Source organism: Drosophila tropicalis, unplaced genomic scaffold (assembly GCF_018151085.1).
Source record: "Drosophila tropicalis isolate 14030-0801.00 unplaced genomic scaffold, ASM1815108v1 contig_593, whole genome shotgun sequence".
NCBI classification, from domain to species: Eukaryota; Metazoa; Arthropoda; class Insecta; order Diptera; family Drosophilidae; genus Drosophila; species Drosophila tropicalis.
Window position 1 is genome coordinate 3092848 of NW_027173070.1, and position 22025 is coordinate 3114872.

The 22025-nt window shown below is 35.3% G+C and overlaps 1 protein-coding gene across 1 annotated transcript in view; it reads right to left on the reverse strand.

Moving 5' to 3' along the window:
• Positions 1-210: 210 nt before the first annotated feature.
• The window catches only part of EcR (Ecdysone receptor), a 93616-nt gene continuing 71801 nt past the window's right edge, over positions 211-22025 (reverse strand). Inside the window, 5 exon segments of the mRNA XM_068291220.1 lie at positions 211-3830; positions 3909-4061; positions 4412-4555; positions 4618-5123; positions 5126-5197. Coding sequence (XP_068147321.1) covers positions 2751-3830; positions 3909-4061; positions 4412-4555; positions 4618-5123; positions 5126-5197 — 1955 coding nt within the window. The 3' untranslated portion in view covers positions 211-2750.

Below are 22025 nucleotides of genomic sequence, written 5' to 3' on the forward strand. Positions count from 1 at the left end.
AAGTCTTTCATATCCCACACAAAATCAGTTCGAGAGCAAAAGCAGTAATGTGATCCGATTTCCAAAGTCCGATTGGAGTCTGCAGAAACCTTGCAGAAAAAGTCCATTTGCTTCTGCCTTTTCGCAAATCGGAGCTTGTAGCCGATCCTTAAATTTATGAAAGGAAACAAAAAACTAAGAAATCTAAATTAGAAAATAAAAAGTCAGGGATTTTAGTTGATGTTTTTTGTTTTGTTCAACATATTTTCATTTGATATATTGTATATATATTTTTGCTTGGATTTTATATATATATATATTATGATAGGTGTTTCGTTTTTCTCTTCATCTTCATTAATCGCCAATGCAATTACTTTTTTTTTTTTTTTTTTTACATAATGTTTTCATTTTCTTGTAAAACTACAAAACAAATTTATGTTTATATATCGTATATGTATATATATAGATGTATGTATATTGTATGTATATAGAAAATTAAGCATAAAATCAATCGATAATAATAATTATAATAATAATAAAACTTAAAAATGAGTTTACATTTTGTTTCCTTTTTTTTTTTGTTTTGTTAAATATTATAATTAAATTATTCACTGTTGTTGTTGTTGTTTTTGTTGTTGTTGTTGAAGTGCATATTATACGAATTTTAAATTACTATTATTTTTTTTATTGTTTTTAGATTTCTGTTTTTGTTTGTTTCCTTCTCTCTGACTTAAAGCAACAATTCATAGAATGGATAGCTTAAATTTTTTTTTTTTTTCGTTTGCGTATGAAAAATTATAGTTAATTGTAAAATTAGTAGTAAAAATTACACAAAAATTGCACAATTCAAGTTTGAAAGCTAAAAGTTAATAATAAAAAATAAAAATAAATCAAGAACTTTTCTTTTTCTTCGTTTTTGTTTACGTTTTTTAACCAAATTGGCAAAAGTAAAAAAAAAAAAAAAAAATGAAAAGTAAATGTTAATTATAAACATATTTTGTTTGTATTTTACAATCTTTTTTTTTTTTGTTGTTTGTTTTGTTTTAAAATTAGCATAAATTTGATTTAAGTTAAAATAAGGCCAACAATTTTACAATTGAAAATTTTAAAAAATTAAATAAATCAAATAAAAATATAAGAAGGGAAAAGAGCAAGCAATTTTATATATAAATAAAATATAATTAAAATAATTGCTTAAACATTTTGTTGTTGTGTTTTTTTTTTTTTTTAGAAAAATAATTGCCAAAATTTATAAATTTAAATATATATGTATAAAAAAATTTGCACGTATTTTTGTTTTTCTTTTTGATTTTGCCAAAAATTTTGAATTTCTAAATTAAAAAATATATTGAAGTCTTTTGGTGTGTGTGTGTGTGTGTGTGTGTATATTGAAATGATTGAAAAAAATTTGCCATGAAAAAATCATTTAGAAAAAATTGCAAGTTAATTAAACCAACTAGCAGATACCCTGCCCCAAGTTAGGGGGATACTTAAAAAGTTTCTCAAAGGATAGCAAATTTTCAGCTGATATTCAATAAGAATATATATCTCTATATATGTATATATAGATGGAAATAAAGTAAGGTCCTTTGGGGAGACTTGCTTAAAGAATATTTTTGTGGTTTACTTATCCGAAACTTCACTTTTCTTACAATTTCAGGTTGCAGGGTATTTATCTTCACTTAATTTTTATTGTTTTCCAAATTTTCTTTTAATACTTTTAATGCTTTTGTTTAAGGTTTTAAATTAGTTCCGAGTATGACTCCAATCACTTTTTTTTGTCAACAAATTCTTCTCAATCATTTTCAAATGGTTTCGGTGAAGTGAAAAAAAAAAGAAAATGAACAAAAATAAAAGAAAATTATGTAATCAGTAGGGCGGCATAATAATTGAAAAAAATGTTGGAAAATTTAAAAAAAAATATTTTGCGTACGTAAAATTATTTGTTTTTTTTTTTATGGGGGGGTGTTTCGTTATCTGCCATGCGGTTTTTTTTTTTTTTAGTTTTATGTTTTTAAAAAATATGTTTATAAAATCAGTCCAAGTTTTGCGTGTTTTTCTTTTTTTTTTTAGAGTTGTGTTTTTTAGGGTTTTTTTGTTTTTTTTTCTTTTTGATTTAAACTTAAATAGTTATTGTTATTATGTTATTAGAATTATTAGTTGTTATTTTACAATTGTTTAGAATTAATTATAATTTGTTGTAATTATTTAATTATTATTTATTTATGTATGTATGTGTGTGTGTGTGTGTGTGTGTTTTTTTTATATTTTTAAAATATAAACAATCTTTATTCTCTTCTGTTTTTATGTTTTTTTTTTTTTTAGTTTTTCTTCTTGCTTTCATTCTAACTTTTTGTGTAATTCGAGAGATGTAACTAAAAAAGGTTTGTCTGTAGGTGTGTTTGTGTCTGTGTGTGTGTGTGTGTGTTGGGGGGTTCTTCTTTTCAACGCTTTTCTTTCTCTATATAGGTTTCTCATTGAATTGTTAATTATTTGTTTTTGTTATAAACTAAATGCTAATATTTGCAGGCTTAAGCACTAAATAACTGCATTTTACGCTTGTCGTTAGATTTTTTTCTCAAAAGTTTTCTTATTTTTTGTTTAGTTTATAGAGAGGGGTGTGTGGGTGTGTGTGTGTCTGGAGGGTGTTTAGGGTCATCTGTTCAAGTTGTGTGGCAGCTTTCCTTCTCTTTCTTAGTCATAGCTGCCCATCATTGTCATCATTTGGGGGGTGGCTGATGTTGCTCTTGAATCTGAAGTTGAAGCTGGGGCTATGCCGTTGTCGAATGCTCCGATTTGACCGCCACGCCGGCTATCAGCTGCTCTTGATGCGGATGCAGGGGCACACCCATTAGGGCCATGGCGGTCTGGGCATTGGCATACATGCTCACATTGCCACCTACGCCAACCGCGCCAACTGCGCCAACTGCATTGGCATTGGGTGTGGTGGAACTGGCTGGTACTGTGGCTGTTATACTTGTGGAGGATGTGGCTATTGCTTGTGTTGGACCACCTCCGGAGACACCGCCACCGCCACTGCCACCACCACCGCCGCCTCCGCCACCACCTCCTCCAATATAATCACTACTAGTGCTAACAGCCGATACAGAATTATTATTCGCTGAGGCAGAGACTGTGGCAGGCATTGAATGTAGATGCGGATGAGAATGGGGATGCTGCTGCTGCTGCTGCTGTTGTTGCTGCTGCTGCTGTTGAGACGCTGCCGCTGCAGCAAGTGCTGCTGCTGATGTAGATGCCGAATCGTTGTCCAAGCCAGCGGTTATTGCTCCACCCACAGCACCACGCATTCGCTCGGCACGCGATAGACGCTCCTGCTCCTCTTGCTGGGCCACCAGATGCGATTGCACCGATGGCGGAATGGCATGCACGTCCCAGATCTCTTCAAGAAATTTGGGCAACTTGCGATTCTTTAGCTTCAGGGAGAAACACATTTCGGCATTCTGATTGCCCAGCGTACGGAGCTCGGTGAGAATCGATAGGAGCTTGGCATAAAAGACAAGACTCATGGAGTCGCCACAATGGCGATTGAGTATATAAATGCGTAGCGTATCGATATAATAGCTCTGGATAGCTTCGACTAGTTGGGCCTTCTCCAGCCCAGGTCGGTCCGAGAAGATCACAATGGCAGTGAGTAGCGCATATTCAACATTGTCCACCTTCATTGAGAACATTTGACGGCAGAAATGTAATAGATCTTCAATATTATCGGCCATGCCGGCCATTTTGTACGAGTCCCTGGTATAGGATCGATTATTCGCAAAGAAAATTGAATCCGAATTGTGATCATAGCGTCGGGCCATTCGCAACATCATCACCTCCGATGAGCAGGCCTGCAGAAACAAAAACCAAAAGAAATCCCATTAGTTCAACTCATTTTTAACATCATTCCTTAATTATTACTTAATTACCTTCAGTAACGTTATCTGATCCTCCTGCGGTATCTTTGTAAACGCTGGTAATCCTTTAGCAAATTCAACAATTAACTGCACCGTGAGTATGGTTATCTCGGTGATGTGCCGAAAACTGACATCCGTTTGACTCTCATTCTCATCGGGTTGGCTCTGTGCATGGGACAAATGTAACAATTCATTAAATATTTATTATTAATTTTATGAACTAAAAAGATATCTTATCCTAAGTCCTATTTAAGTACATTCGAATTGATTTCAACTTATAATTTCATTTGAAACGTTTTGTTATATGAAAATTACAATGGCGGCTTAGAAAAGCAAACTTTGCCCCAAAAAGTATGTTATAGACAATCAAAAAATGTTTAAATGCATGTAAAATTACACTTAGCTATATGTTTTTATATTTAACTGAACGATTAAGCTATAAAAATGACAAATCTAACGTTTTTTCTAATGGATAAGACCTTGTCTTATTTTAAGCATTTTGCAGACTTGCTTACCATAATACGCTTGAGATCCTCTTCGGATGGCTGCTCATAGCCATCCTGATACCAAATTAATTTATATATAACGGCCAATTGATTGTACGTTAGTGGAGGTATATTGCGCGCTTGACACTTGGCCAAAATTTCATCAGGTAGTAGCTAGATAGAAGAGAAAACAATAAGTTAACAATTTTAATTGAACAATTGATTAATTTACGTACCGGAATCGTGGGATGCTGCGGTGCATCGCATGTCATCAGTTCGAGTATCTCCTTCTTAACATAATCATGGGTGCCAATGGATCCACTTCCATTGCCGCCCATGCCCGTGCCATTGCCAGAGCCAACACCACCACCGCCGATGCCTCCGCCTCCACCGCCGCCGCCACTATGCTGTGAACTGGGTGATGTTGTTAGCTTATCCTTCTCCTTTTGGGCCTTCTTTTCGCGCCGTTTCATTGCACACTGATTCTCTGGCACCACACACTCCGGCCTCATGCCCACTGCCAGGCATTTTTTCAGTCTACACTCCTGACACTTGCGTCGCATATACATATCCATCTCACAGGCTCGCCCGAATTTACAACAATAGACCGCACTCTTGGTGACACTCCGTCGAAAGAAGCCCTTGCATCCTTCGCAGGTGAGAGCATTGTAGTGGTAACCCGAAGCCCGATCGCCGCACACCAAACAGAGCTCCTCCTGGACACGCGGCGCTGGTCCTTTTTGCTCTTTTTGGCGTCACAGCCCTCATTGGCCGAATAGCCATTGAGGCTGCTCGAGGGCGAGAGATCATCGCGACCTGCAAATACAAATCAAAAGACACATACAATTAAAAATTAGTTTTTTGTTTTTGTTTTTTTGCCGATTTCCGTGAATTTTAAGAGACAAAGTCTTACATAAAACATTAGACCCAAATAAATAAATTTTCATTCATTTGATATTCGAATTCTGCATCTGAACCCAAATCTATCTAAATACCCGTTGGGAATGGAAATTTAAAATTCAATTGAATATGTGCCTCAAAGTCACAGAATAGAATGGAGTGGAGTGGATCAGAAGACAAACAATTTCGAAATCCATTTTCAAAATGGTAATGAATCACAAAGAAGAAACAGAAACATCATACTTGATACTATATGTATGTATACAGGTCTATAGATTTCAACAAAACAGAATAGGTGGACGAATATTGAGTTCAATGATCTGCACGTGCTGAAATTTTGTTAAGAACTCGAACTTTAACAAGTTTTTTGCCCTATGCAAAGAAGTATGCTTTACCAAATTTGGAGATTTGGTAAAATGTACAATAATCTGTATTTAACTAAATTTAAATTTAACTAGGGAGTAGCATTAGGAATTCAACGTGTTTTAATAATTTTATTTGAACAAGTTTCACAAAAAAGTATGCTATACAAAATTTGGAGTTTTGAGCCAGACTTCAATCAAGCATTAAATGGAATCGTAAGTATCTAACCATTACTTCTGAAGTGTAGAATTCAACTAATCTATTGCATAATTTTCAAGCCAACACACACATTATCACACTCATTCATTATTGATCCCTAGACAGGAAAACTATGTGGTCGGTCTGTTTCTATTAAGTGTGTGTTCATTGTGTCTGTGTGTCGGAGTTGGTAAAAAAAAACCACACACACAATACAAATAGTCACGTTTCATCAGCTCAAGATATAGTCAAGACAAAAAGCATATCAAGTGCATGGAGGACGACTATAGAAGGGCTATAGGAGGTGGTGCCTACTACATAAGTAGATAAAAAGATACGACAAAGAGGCAATGACAATGAGACACCACTGTGTGTGTATGTGTGTGTAAGACACTTGACTTGAAGACGAAAAAGAAACACCACCAGGAGAAGACTTGGAAGAGAAAGACGCCAACAACACAACACGCCCACCCAATCGCCCAAGCAGTTAAGTGCAACGCGTTGCATTGTCGGCATAACACAGTTTTTTGTGTTTTTGTTTCTTCTTTCAATGCTTATGTATGTGCATAGTGCATACACTGCAAGAAAAATAGTTTTAATTTGACTTACAGAAAAAGAAGTTTATAAATTCTAGACCTTTTTGTCTTTTGTTGCCCGAATAACTTGGTTTGGTTTTAGATATTAAAAGTCATCAACTTTAAAAAGTGACTTAAAATGAAAATTGCAACTTTTTTAAGTCTTAAATTTTCAAAATTGCTTAAGATTAATGTGAAATCCTTTCACTCATCTTAATTTTTAACATTTCAACTATTTCTTTTAAGTAGTAAATATATGTATACATAATTCCAATGAAAAATTCAAGTTTGAAAACTTTCTCAGTGATCATAGATTTATGCGTGTGTATGTATGTATGTATGAGCAGATTTGCGGTTTATATTACTCATACGCCCTGGTCGTGTGTCTACTAATACTTTCCCTCCCAAGAAAACAAAACATTTTCATCGCCGCTGTCTTTTCAATTTCACTGCCAGGCTACGAAGAAGAAAAAGAAAAGCTGCAAGCACGGAAAAAAATGCAGTAAAAATGTTGTCTGCTTCAGCAACGACGCCAACATGACTGCATTTTCACTGCACACAACCCACTGCAGTATGTGTATGCGTGTGTGTGTGTGTGTACTGCTTGGAAAAGTAAAATGCTAAGGCTAAATAGTCATAGTCAATGTTTTTGGCATTTTTCGTTTCAACAATAACCAAAAAAAATGCCTCAAGCTTATCTGAACTGTAAACAGGGAAAATTGCAGATTTTCTTTCAATTTAAGTCAAAGGTGGGAGTTCTTTGAAGCCTCTAGCCAAAGGATAAGTTATTTTAATTAATATCTATGTGTATTGGAGTTCTTTAAGGAGACATTGGAAAAGTTCAAAGTAATATCTCTTATGATTCCGATTTCGAAATGTCATGAAAGAATTGATTTGAAATATTTGAGATGTTAAACTACAAAAACAAAGAATAGACAAAAGTAAAAGTTCTAGCATTAGCCAGAAAAACTATATTTTCCTCAGCGATTGCCAACATTAGGGTAAAGAATATTCGACCTAGACGAAATTCAAAATTTCCATTCTGGTTATTATTTGCTCTTATATATGTATGTATGTACATCCCTACATAAACGTGTTCATTGAAATGCAACTTTGCCTACAGACATACAAACACACACATGGTCACAGGCACACACACACACACACACATACATACATACATATGTATGCACGCAGAATGGAGCCACATTTCATTTTTCACTCATGAAAAGCCATTTTTCCACAAACGCAAACGCCATGAAGTAACAAAACAAAGCAAAGGCAAGAAATGGAGAAAAAAGAAGGCGGAGCGGAGGGGGGAAACGAAAAAATAGAATAAAACGAAAAAGAAAGGAAAAGAAGCAGAAAAAAAAATAAACTAGACGCCAAAACGGCAACAGCAGCAATAACAACAGCAACACAAAAGACAGCAACTGCCCTGCCCTACCCAGGCCCACCTTGTGCTCCTATCTCCCCCGTCCCACAACACCCCACCAATCTTCAGTTACTCCCCCTACCCCATCCCTCATATTTGGAGTTCATTGTGTTATTGTGCTTGGTCTCTCTTTCGGTCTCGGTCTCGATCTACACTACATACCCACATAATCCATGTAAACGAAGCGTCCGACAACGACGACGACGGCGACGACAACGCCAACCACGAACAAGGCGAAACAGAAACAGCAACTACAACAACAACCGAGTTGGCTGCCGTCGATGGAGATGAACGCAGATGGCAGCAAATGTTGATGGAGCTGGAGAGAGGCAGAACGCAGGAGTAGAACCAGAACCAGAAGCCATAGCTATGGCCACGAAAGCCCAACACAAACTGCAACCGGGGCAGAGGCAACGACAGCAATGCAGGCAAAAACAAGCAAACTGCACTTCCATTCAATGAAGGAGATGGAATTTTGGCATTTTTTGGCGGGAATGTCAATAAAGGGCGTTTCATAGTCGTGGCTTGAAGAGTTCGACTTTCGCGATTTCTGCACAAATATCTCAAATTCTCCACTTATCTGTTATAGTCCATATATATGTACATATATTTCTAGCCTTGAATACATTCCAACAAATCTAGCTATTTTTTTTTGTCGTTCTAGCATTTTGCATCTGTAAGATAATATTTTTCTCAAATGGCTGCACTGCTTCCCCACACAGCAGCCAAAGTAAAGAAACGGCAAGAGCTGCAGCACACACACAAGCAGACAGAGGGAGGGAGAGCTTGCTCTCACGCGCTAGCCCGCTCTCTCTCTCTCTCTTTTTCTCTTTCTCTCTGTAGCTGCACGCCCTTGCTCTCTGTCTCTCTTTTGTTGTAAAGTTAAAAAATGTTGATGTAGGCCTCGAAAAATATGCAGTTTGCCTTTGGCATTGCCACTGTCACTGCAAGCAGCGCTGCCAACTGAGCTGTTGACTGAGCTGGTGCTCGCCCCACCGCCCTCCCGACTGCCCTACAACTACACTCCCTCCCTAGAATGCAGTTTGCTGTTTTGCCTCTCTGTGTGTTTGTGTGCATTGCATGTCGCACACATTTTCAACGTGGTATAGGTAAGTTCTCCCTTCAGTTTCGCATGGAAACTGTTCTCTGCCCCCTTCCGCCATCATCTAAACTTATTTTTTTCCAATTTCTCTCGTTTTTTTTTTTTATGGTAAATGAAACTTTATTTTTGCTGCTGTTGTTTGTAAGCGGCTTTTTGTGTTGCCCAGAAGAAGAACTGAGCAAATAGCGCCTTTTTACTGCACAAAAATAAATAAGTTTTGCATGGCATTTGCTTTGTAGTCAGCTTCAGTTGAAGCTTCCTCCCTTTGGCACAATCTACCCTACCCTACATCCTCTTCTCCCTCATCCGCCCTCCCCAAAGTCGGCCCTGCTGTTATATTAGCAGCGTCAGAGTCTAGTCAGTCATGACAAACACAAAAAAGAAGAAGCAAAAAAAAAAAAAAGAGAAAAGAAGAAAAACGCAGGCAAAAAACTTGTTCGCATGTTTACTTGTACGATTTGCAGTTGAATATATGTATGTGCATACATATCTATATAAATACATATGTACATACATATGTATATTTCTGTGTATATGTACGATAAACTAAAGCAAGAGAAATGTTCAAAGATTCTGCCAGATTCGCTTCAATGTGTCAGAGAGGAACAAAAAATAGCTTTTTGAGGGTGAAAATTATCGTTGGCGCCATTTTTATTTTGTATGTCCTTTTTCCATATCAAACTAACGTAATCTTTCTTCTATTAATACAACAAATAATCATAGGAAACTTTAAACTTAATGTTCTTTTAAAATAATCAAATTTTAAAGAAGGACCATTTTAACATTAAACTTAATTTTCAATGACTTTGCACAAGGATAATCGAATGTTTGTAGAAGAATTTTAACAATTTATTTCATTTTAATGTTATACTTTGAATTTTCCCAAGAATGTTTTCATTAAAGAGTATTATCAGCTGGAATGTATATTTTTATATATATTTTTTTTTTTTTGCATTTGGTGGGAAAGAAAATATAACTAAAGCCCAAGCAAAGTTTTTGAAAATTTATATAAAATTTTCAATTCAAGTTTAGAAAAGGATTCATTAGTGACATATTGTTTAAAAGAACGAAGTTAACAAATTTAACAAATTCAATGAACAAATTTAATAAACAGTTTTTCTGTTACCAAATTTTCGTTATCAGTTGTTCCACATTTCAATGAATCAATTAGTTCATTTCCTTAGCAATTTGGACTTCACCCGTCAAAAAAGTGTGCAACGTGTTATCAAGATCAAGAATCAATACACAAATCATTTCCATTGACATATTTCTGTTGCCTTTTTTTGTGTGTATTTTCGACCAAAAATTTATTGGTTTTTTTTGTTGATTTCATTTCCTTTGCTTTCCTTTTTGGTTTCGTGTAGTATTGACCACCAGAGGGAGTCCTGCCTACAACTATTATGTAAAAGCCGACGACCCTAAATCAAAACATTGAACAGCACCTAGTACAGACCTATCCTAACGCCCACCAAGCAACCAACCAGAAGGCCAGGCTAGGCCATGCCATGCCATTCAATGGGGTAGAAGAAAAATCCACCTTGGCTTTGGTATTGTCGTTTTGGTCGTTTTTTTTTTCTCCCTTCTGTTTGTATAATTTGTGTTGAAATAGGAGTTGTTAAGGCCAAAATCAACATGGGCCATATACAAAATGGATCTACTATATACCTTATGTACTTACATACATACATATATGTACAAACATATATACGCTAAGTACAATATAATAACTGTGCACTCTAGGGTGCCGTTTGGGGGGCGGCGGCGGTTTTAGATGGCGGCCGTTTGGCATGGTGGCTAGAAGAGGAAGAAGGTCTTTTGGATGGATTGCAGTACTAATGGTTGGTATATAGCTGGAGTTGAAAAACTGTACCAAGCCCAGCGCATGTCAAATGCACTTTTAGCTTGCTCTCGCCTTTCTTAGCTCGCTCGCTCTCGCTTGCTCTCTCAGTCTTTTTCTCTTTGCTTTAGCTATTGGCCTCCTGCTCTTTCTGGTGTTGGGGTTGCACATGTTTTTATACCCTTCAGGCATGGGGCTTCCAAAGGTATATCGAAATAATCTAACATGAAATGTGATAAAGCTGCAATAATTCTGAAATTTGATTGGAATTCATTAAGAGGCCCCTTAAAGTATGCAATTGGCTGAAAAATCTTTATTCCCTGTGATTATTGCATACTTTAGGGGAGCCACATACCTTTAATTCACCATCATACTCGATTGCAGGGTATCACTCGAGTCGTTTGCCATAGCTGCACCCATGAAAATTTAAGTTGTTGTTGTTGCCTTTCTGAGGGGGTTCTAGTGCAAGGCTGCAATTTATTTTGCACGAGTTTGTCAGTTGTTAGGCACGTTTGGTGCCAACCCCCCAAACCTCACCACTTCTCACCTTCCCTCCTTGTATTACACAAAAAATTGATTTTTTCAGTTCGTTGGCATGATGCCTTTCTGCCTCCGACTTATACGATTGACCAAAAAGCCAACACACACAGTATACAAGGTATACAGGGTTGCAAGCAGCATTTCGGTTGCAAGGTGGGCTACAAAAATGAGTTTTTAACCTACTTTGTGGGTCGACATTTAGACGAGGGTCATAGCATGACCTTTGGCTCCAAGTTCCGCACGTTTGTGTGTGACGATGACGACGACGGCCACGAGAATGATGACGACGACAAAAGGAAGGGGGAGGATGTTCACGATGATGATGGCACAAAAGTATTATGCACCTTTAGCAAGTGCCAAAGTCATTTAACACTAACATCCTTATATACAAATAGGTTACTCCTTTAGTATTCTTTCCCACCTCCCCAATAATCCAAGCCAATGGAAAATTCGTTCGCCAACTCTAACAAAACGGAAGTGCTGCAGGCAGAGTTAAGAGTTAAACGAAAGTATTTGGAATGGTTTCCGTTTCCTGCATTTCTGCCTGTAATGCATTTTCATTCAACATGCTACTTAAAGATTACTTCGAAAACTTTAAAGCAAACCTTAAAATAAAGGGTTTTATATGTATATTTTTGCAATGTGTTCGTACATATATTGATTTTGCAAAGTTACTTAAACATTACATTACTTAAACAAAAGTCATTTAAAGTTGTTTTGACTCCCTAAAGTAGGCAATATTAAGCAGTTTACCTTTTATTTAGTTAAATACTTAAGTGTAGAACTTATTTGAAGCTTATTGCATTTATGTTATATGGCAACATTTCTTTAACGCCTTAAAGTAGGCAACATAAAATGCATTGCTTATTAGTGTGCAATGTTTTACCAACCTCTAACGCCCTTTTTCCTTCTGTCACTCTTTATTGATGCCCCACGCCTCTGTTAATGAACTCGTAACCATCGCCCCATCGCCCCATCGCCCCCTCTCCATGGACTTGCATCCATCCATCAAAGCTAGGCGTTTCTTTTATGCAATTTCTCCTGGCCCAGTGGACCGCCCACTTTTTTTCGCATTTCTCTCGTTTTTTTGCACAAACACTGCCTTTTAATGATATGTGTTTGCATTTGCATGCAACAACACACAGACACACACACACACACACACTTGCATACTTGGTGGCAACCCGTGTGAGCCTTCGCTTTGTTTACAATTTGCTTTTTATAGTCAACATATGTTCGACATATCCATGTGAGTTGTTTTTATTACGAGGTTTTTTTTTTTTTGCCTTGCTTTCTTTTTATGAGTTTCATGTGGAAGCTCTGTTCTCTCTTTCTGCTAACCAACACTGGCCAAGCCATGCAACACTTAACAAATATTGCACGAAGCGCGCAAAAAAAAAAGAAGCTTCTAGTGGAACAATGGAGCTGGAAAACAAATGGCAATGGAGTGAAGCCATTAACAAAACACAATAACAAACAAAAAAAGTGATAGACTAAGAAAAATGGGGGAGAGAAAATAGGAGAAAAGAAAAACAGGCAGAAATAGATGAAGAAACAACAACAATAACAGACAAAACAGAGTTCTAGTGCAATAAACAAAAGCGTTACAGTCCGACGATTGTCTTTGAGTATGATTGAAACAAAGCCATGTGAAATTTGACAACAACGCCTAAGTGAAATTTGACAACAGCAGAAGAAAAAGCCAAAAAAGACTGCTAATTCATTAAACAGGGTGACAAACATTAATTCAATGTCTATTGTGAAACATATATGTATTAACTGCTAATTAGATGTTAAGTTACTCCAAGTCAAACCACTTCCAACTAACAGAAGATTGACAACGCTGCAATGTGGCAAAGCAGACTCTCTGATAGCTGCAATTTGTATGTCACAGAGCTTCTAAAAAATCTTGTTTCTTCTTCTTAAGTAACTATTGAAGCATGCCCTGTACTTAACTAAATGTTTTCCGTACTTTTGAGCTCTATTTTTAATGCAAATTCAAGCGCAAAACTTTTCAAGTCAAGTGCAATTTATTGGCGAGTTTTAGTAAACGGAAGTTTTTAATTAAAAATTCTAGAAGATGTTTCTGACTACGACCTTGTTGGGTTAGGTAAAAGTCAAGCTAAAGAGAACAAAGGTAGAGGGTAAAGAATTTCTGTTTACTTTACTCCCTCGCTCTTTTCCTCTCCTTGTCTGTCTGGTGGTATTTATATTTTATTATTATTGTTATTACATTATTATCAACTAGTGTTGCACAGCATCTTTGCCCATTGGGGCGGGTGTCTTGTCTTGTCTGGGGTCTTGTCTTGGTCTCCTTTGTTGTCGTCGTCGTCGTCGCCGACACCGTCTTCATCGTTGTGAGTGGCAGACGTTTTTCTCCTTTATTCTTATTAAATATCAGCCACATTGTTGCTGGTCAGTGCTACTTTTTTTCTTCTTCTCTTTTTATTATATTTATATTGAGTAAGAGCCCCAACGAGACAGCTGCGACAACAGATTCTTGTACTTGGCGGGTTACTGTGCGTCCTTGAAGTAATTTACGTCACTTGAACAATGCGACAAACAACCATCAAACTGACGCTTGATAAGTGAGGGAAGGGAAGGAGTTAGTTTATGATAAGATTTTCTATGCATTCAATTGCGTAAAGCAATTGTTATATGATATCAATGGGAGGACGAAAACTACGCGATTTTGCAGCATTGTTGTATAAGTCTAGTTGGATTCGATATCAAATTGTGTTATTGATTTACAAGGTTATGTTATTCAATTAGATTCTTAAAGTTGTTAAAGCCTTGCCAGACTTTAATCTATGAAATGGAAAATGTTAATGCAAGATTTCTTAAATGGTTTTTGGAGAAAAAGGGCGAAGCTTAAATGCCATGAGCACTGCTTCTTGACTGATTGTCAAACTTTTGTAAAGCGTTGCCAGACTGTTGTCGACAAGACTGTTCTCCTGCTAGTTTTCCAACTTAATTAATGCATTTAAAACATGTACAAATTTTACATAAAATGCTAACAAACTTTATAAAAGCATTGTCGTTTTACTTTTGGCAGCTACAACTTCAATGTTGCCAAATTTCACAAGGCGTTGCCACACTTTACATTTTACAGCCAAAACTTTATTTATTTATGTCTGAGAAGGATCAAGGATGCAATTTACTTTATTTTACTTAACATTATTGGTGGTCAAAGAAAAGAACTTGAATTTCAAGTGTCCAAATACCAAACATTGTTGTCAAATTTCACTTGTTATTTTATTTCTATTGAACAATGCTTCTGTCTCTCATATTTCAATTTCCATAAACATTTATTTTCTTTTTAGGCTGTGTCGAAGAAGAAAACATTGTTGAAATTGTTGCCAAAAACTTTTGCACAGAATTTGCATTTGCTTTTATGTTTGCTTCATACAAATTTATTTATTTTATTTTTTTCTTTTGTTTTGTTTAATGCACAATTGCCAAAGGCATTGAACTGTATATGTCTTTAAAGAACAAAACAAAAATATTGTTTATACTATAACTTGTGCATAGGTTTCACTCTCCTCCGCTCCCCACCCACATTTGATAAAAGAATGGCGCAATGAAAAACAATTTGCAACAATTTAAAGAAGAAAAACCAAAAGAAAGAGAGATGAAGGAAAAAAAACGCGTGGCACATTTGATGCGCTTCACTTGGCAGCAGCAGGAGCAAACAACATCGGCGACCAACTGTGCGTATGAGCAATATTTGGTTCGTTGGGCTCGCTCTCTCTCTTGACATTGTGGGAAATTCTTTTGTCGAGTGCAGCAGAATAAACACAAACAACAACAACAACATCATATATGTTGCATATGGATATATATATATTTATTTTAAGCATATTACATTACATTGCCTCGAGCGAAAAACGAAAAAAAAAGTGCGCACTCTTTATTACAAAATTCATTTCCAGGAATTTTTATAAATACAAAACCAAAAAATAAATAATAATTTAATGCGATTACCCGATTTCGATTTTGGCATTTCTCTCTACTTCTCTTTCAGGTTATTATTTGTTCTTTTTTGTGCAGCGCCAAGTGAATTTCATTGGAAAAATAAAGTAAAATTCTTTTGCCATAATTGATGACGTAGTCAGGTGTATCAGGTGTTTGCCAGCAGCATAACCCCCAATTGAACAGGAATCAGAAATCATTATAGTATTAATGTTGATGTCGACAAAAGTTTACACATTTTTGTATACTTAGTTATTGCATAATTGTCTTATACTCATTACTTTTGCTGTGAATTATTCATTCGACTCGTACAAAATTTGTCATAGAGCAGCAAACTTTCGCTCTCAAAAGCACCTGTCAAAATAATTTTGGCAAACACTTTTCGACATATAAATCAGAAAAGACAAGAAGACAAAGAATAATGCCTACACATAGAAAGAGAGAGATAGAGAGAGAAGACAGTGGAGATGTCTGGCCAATTTGTTTAACAATTACAACAAATTAATATTCATTATGAGCTGTTGAAGTGTTTAATAATAATTCTCTTTAAGTTGGTTTCACTTTGATTTATCACCATCAATTTTGGTTTAAATTAAATTTCTAACAAAGCAAAAGTTGGCCAACAAAAGAACCTCAAATGGAAAAAGTGGCCAAGCGAAACTTCTTCAAGAAGTAAACAAAAGAAATATGTTTTGGACCTTTTGATCACCTTTAATTAACAATTTTTAAACATTTTGCTGAACATTTTAAAGCAGAGAGACTTTGAGCCATCTTAAACTTTCTGACATTTTTTATCTAAGAAGACCTAAGCATTTTGATTCTATTTAAGATGTTGAATTTCCAAAATCTATTAACAGATATTAATGTATTTCGATAGAAGAAAAATGCGTTAGAAGAAACCTGCCAGTCGATTAGAAGTTAACAAGGTCCACGTTAGCCAAAAAAAAAAAACTAAATACCAAATTCGTATCATGTCGATTTATCTAAATTGAATCAATTTATATTTTAATCTACAAATGTTTTTGTGTTTTTTTTTTATGGTTTCATCTCACATTTGTTATAAAATAATCCTTCTAGCCCTCATTAGTCAGTCAGTCAGTCAGTGAGTTAGGCAGAAGCGGAGGAGAGTGCAAAAAAAAAAATTATCAGCAATTTATTATTATTAAACATATTTGTGTATTGTTGTTGTTTGTGTTGTTATTGTTGCTTGTTGCTATGACAAAAAGTGTGTCAAGGGGCAAGTTGTCAGTCATACGATTTCCGAGCAATATGTCTGTCAAATTATTGTACTTTTTATTTATTTTTTGCCAGTTGCCCAAAGAGAAATTGCTTTAAGGCAGCTGCTGTGTAGGCGGCATTTGTTGTAGCTGCTGTTGTTGTTGTTATTTTGCTGCCTCATTCGTTTTGAATTTTATAATAAAAAAAAAAAAACTATTTTTTCCAATACATACATATAGAAAGATAGGCAGACATATATGGGCCATAGATTGGGCTTAAAGTGATTTGATTTGATTTTTTTATTTCAACGTTTTTGATTTACCTGCAAAGAGAATAAATGGTAAAAGAAATTAATAAAAAGTTAATATAAATAGTTTTAGATTGTTTACAAGTTAGATTATTATTTTCTTAACTTTTCTTAGAGAAAACTATAAGTTATAAAATTGTTTTTCCCTTCGTTTCTAATTATTTCTGTAATTTTTTGCAATTATGTACATTGGAATTTTAAATTGGTTTGTGTTTTTCCGCATCTTTCTGATTATTTTTGTTATATTTCTCCCTTATACTTTATTTTCATATATTACTTCGAGATTAAAGCTGATTTAAACGCATAAAATGGCCAATGAATAAATTCTAAAAATTAATTTAGAAATTCCAACGAAATTTACAATTCATTTTCAACAAACATTTATAAGCCAACATTGATCTTTAATGATAAATATAAAGACGAAATGATTGGCAAGAAGTGGGTGAATCTAGGTGTATATATATGATATATATGCATCTGTATATAACTGTTAGATTTGCGTTATGGATACTCAATGTGTAGAATGAAAAGTTTTGCTGTTAGATGTGGACCTTTGCCTTTGGTCTCCCATTACATTTCCGCAAACAACTTCACAGCTCGCCTAACTTCCGCTGCCAACTTTAATTACACTTGAATACAAAACAAAAAAAAAACCTGCAAAGCAAATGGTCGACCAACTGATAGACCGACCGCCAAACCGCCAAACCGACAGACCGACAATTTTCTTGAGGTAAATGAAACCGAAGCCCCAAGGTAAAGCTCAAAAGCACCGACAACAAAACGCACAGCAAAAACATTAAAAAATAAAATGAAAAAAAAGTGAAGAGAACAACAACAAAACATACAAATATATATGTATGTATGTATATATAAAAATCTGCCTAGGCAACCTTTTTCCACAAGCCTTTGAAATCGACATTTCATATTATAAAGTGAACCCCCTACAAACCCCACCACCCAACTCTCCCGCCCTTCTGGCCATTAAACATTTAACTTTTCAACTTATTTTTCTTGTTCTTTTCCTCTCTTCTCGTTTTTTCTTTTTCTAACTATTTATAAACATGCGATCATCATCAAACTGAAACGAAGGAGAAGAATTATAATAGAAGAAGAAATGGTAACACAAGAAAAGAACAAGTCATAGAAAGAGATAGCGAGAGAGACAGAAAAGCTAAAACATCAACAGATGTAGCAAGCAGATGGATGATGATGGACTTCAAGTGCTTGGGAGTTGCTAGAGCAGCTCTTGCTAGGTGGCTTTTCAGGTGGGGAGGGGTGCGGGTTCTCTACCTAAATTAACCCGGCCCAGTGAGTCGAGTCGAGAGATAAGTCAAGTGTCATTTTGGTAGCAAACACGTGACTTTAATTGCTTTCAAACAACTAAGGAATGGTTCGAGTTGAACTACAACCAGATCTTCCATACAAGATTCAAGATCTTCACTGAAATGTACAATTAAACTGGAAAATTGTTTCAAATAGGCAGGGAATAAACTAAATGTTTGTATGTGGCATATTTAATTTTTAGTACAACAGTTTAAGAATCAATTAGTTTGAGAATTTTCATAAATATAAAACTTCTACTGAATTTTCATCAAGAATGGAATCACTGTTAATAAAAAGAATCATCTTTTTGTCACTAAGAAGTTAAAAGTTAAATTTTAAATATCAAATAGAAAATTACTAGACTAGATTATTCAATTTTTTACAATGATAATCAACATTAATATAAAAATTTCTAAAGAAAGAGGAAAAGAGAAATAAACAATGATTAGCTTTTATTGACATATACTTTCCAAGTTTTAGAAATTTTTAAAAAACTTTCAACTACAGCTTAAATTAGGTGAAGTCTACAGTTGCAAGCATTGACATTCTATTTTTGCTTCCCTTGATTGGAATTCCCAACTAGTTTCAGTCTTAGAGAAATGAATATGGCCTTTACAACTCTGGAGTTGTTCGTTCTGATCAATTGGATACATTTATTTTCGAAAGAAGAATTCCTAGAAGAAGAATTCTCCATTAAGGTTAAGAAAATGTAGAAAATTTTGAACTTTGTTATTGATATCAACAAATAGAATATGAAGTTGGGGTTCTCTACAATGTGCGAACTCCTTTAATTGTAGTGATGAAACTTTCTTCTTTGTTGTTTAAAAAATTTGTTATATTTTTTTGCTTTGAAGAACTTCATTCAAATCGAGTTACACACACTCACGTGGCAGACGACAAATTTTGGCCACAGCAATTTGATTATTTTGTGTGGATTTTCTTGCATGTGGCAAAGTTGAATTGAAATTCTAAACGGCAAACTATTATTTTGTGGCCATATTTTGTTATTGCTTCAGTCTCTGTCCCCCCTCCAAGCTATCGTTCTGTGTTCTTTCTTTTGTTTTCAAAAGATAATGTGTGTCTTAGTAACTCTCACTGAGTGTCTAAAATTTATGCAGGCTGTTGGTTTTTTTTTTTTTTTTGTTCGTTTTTCGATTTGTTGCTCGCCTTTTTGCACAGCAGGCAGTTTTTTTTTTCATATATTTGGCTTCGTTTTTTTTGGCGGTTTTTTAATATTTCTTGGGTTTTCTGTTGTTTTGGGTAAAATAATATTTTTTTTACTTAATGTATGAGTCTCTACACAGTTGTTTGGCGTATATTCCATTAATCATTTTTTTGTGCAAAAAGGCAAAGCATTTTTTTTTACGTTTCTTTCATTTTTTTTTGTATCTTTTAGACGGAGCCCAAGTTCAATAGAACTTGTTTTGATTTTAGTGCCTAAAAAGAAACAAAAACTTAGCCAACATGACCAAGCAATTTAGGTGATCATATAGAGGCAGGCAGGAAAGAGAGAGAGGGAGAGAGAGAATGAGCGAAACTCCGACCATGATCATGCCCCAAGGCTTCTCAGAGCTGCAAACTAGCGCGCGAAACTTGATTAAAAATTCAAGGCCATATTGTGGCACAAACATGAACATTTGAAACGACTAACAAGACGGCAACCTACTCCCCCCCGCAACAGCCGCTCTCTTTCTCTCCCTCTCTCTCTCTATCACTCACTGGTTGTTTAGAAAGCGGTTGTGTATCTTTAAGATACAGATATTTATATGTACATTCCCCCATCAACCAAGTTGCACTTGCCTCCCTCTTGGACTATCTAGCCAGGTAGACATGAAAACTCGTTGCCTGAAAGTGGTTTTTCTTTTCAAAAAAAACTTGTTGTCTGGGTTAGTTGAGTTTCGTTTTTTATTTTTTATGGTAAATTATTTTTTGCAATTGTTATTGTGCATTCAACACAATCATTATATTAGCTTGTTTTTTGTTTCGTGCCTCCTTCTTTTCAATTTTCATTCATCAAGTTCAAAATTGTTTAGCTTTTAATTGTTGGCAAAAGGTGAGAAGAGTTTGGTGGGAAGGCAAAGGGGTTGGATGGCAATTACAATTACAATTGGATATTGAAACCTTTATTATAAAATAAATAATTGCAGAAAACATTGCAAATTTACATCGAAATAGGTTTATATACTTATAAAATAGTTAAAAAAGGTTTCCCATCCTATTGGGAGCCACATTTAATCAACCAAACTTGCTTTTGAAAGATCTATTCAGGAGGAAAATATCAAAATGTCACAATTCCGATACAAAAGGTAGTCAAATTGAATTCATTTCAACTTAAAGATGAGTCAAGAAATTCATAAAAAACATTCCCAGCCAAAAATTCATATTTTGACCTATGAAAGTTTTGTTTTAACGATTTCATATCTACTCGATCGATAGCCTTTAGTAAAAGATCTCTTAACTAATTAGTCGTTGGTTAAGTGGGAAACATTCTTCTCGAGTTTGAACTCCAAAATTGGTGGCGCTTTCTCAATGAGAAGAATATGAGGGATTAAGGAGGGACTAAACTAAATATTGGAAATATTGTAATATTTCATTAATACATAAATAGTTTAAAAACAATACCCATATTATTATGAGTGATATTACCATTTCCCTAAAAGATCCTGTTAAACTTCTTAAAAGGCAACTAACAAGGACTTAAAATATTCCGACTTTTTGGCCATATCTTATAGTTAAACAAGTTTCTTATAACATAATCTTGTTTCGCTTCACTTTAACATTTTAATTTTCAAAGGTAAATGAAATGTTTCTGTATATTCCCGACAAGAAACGACAAATAAAAACAAAAATTTGTCATTTAACAAACAGAAGAAAATAAGCGACAAATTTTTTGGTGTTGTTCGCATTTTAATGACTTTGACTTTAAAATTTGCTATACAAATACCCCCAAGAAAAGGAGAAAAACAACACGGAAGGGGTTTTGGGGGGGAGAGAGAGAGAAATGTCAAATGAGGCACACACACGGGTTTTTCTCCTGCTTTTTTTTTGTTGTTGGTTTTTGATTTATAGGCCCTGCATATTTTTGCATATAACACCATGTCGACATGAACGACAACGACTTCTTTCCATTTGCCCATTCTTCTTCTTTTATACTTTATACTCATTCTTATACTTATTCCTTCTTGTTTCCCCCATTCTCAGAGTGCCTTGGGTCAAATGTTGTTGTGCTGTTGTTGCTGTTGTTGTGGTTCCCTCTACCTAAACGCATAATTTGCATTTCCAGAGAGAAGACACACACACAAAAAACACAAATTGATAAAGCTTTTTTGTCAAATGATTCAATTTCGTCGTTGACTTGAAATGCATTTCACAAAAAATGTTTTTTTCTTGTTAAATTTTTTTGGTTTTTTGGGTGTGTGTATTTTCTGTGTGTGTGTTTGTGTGTGCTTTTTGATAGCAGACCAGAGCAAAGAGAAAAACACATTCAAGACAAAGTCCATATTCACTTCCTTTGCTGTCACATTTCACATATGTCGAGGCTTTTAGCTGCGGTCCTCCTCTCACTTTTCTCCTCCCTCGTACACCTCGTCTTATTCTTATGTGTATATATTTATTTTATGATTTTAGGAAGGCGCAGTTATTGGCAGACCTGGACCCCAAAATACCCACACTTGAACCCTCGATCTCTTGCACTCCCTCTCTGTCTCCGTCTCTGTCTATCTCTCCCTTTTATTAGTCATGGAGTTGCATGTCAGCGTCTCAGAGACCAGAGACCAGAGCCCAGTCGAGTCAAGTCAACTCAAGTCGTCGTCACGCCCAAAAAATGTGTGTCTAATTAATCACATATAATATAACTCACAGTTTTAGTTGAAAT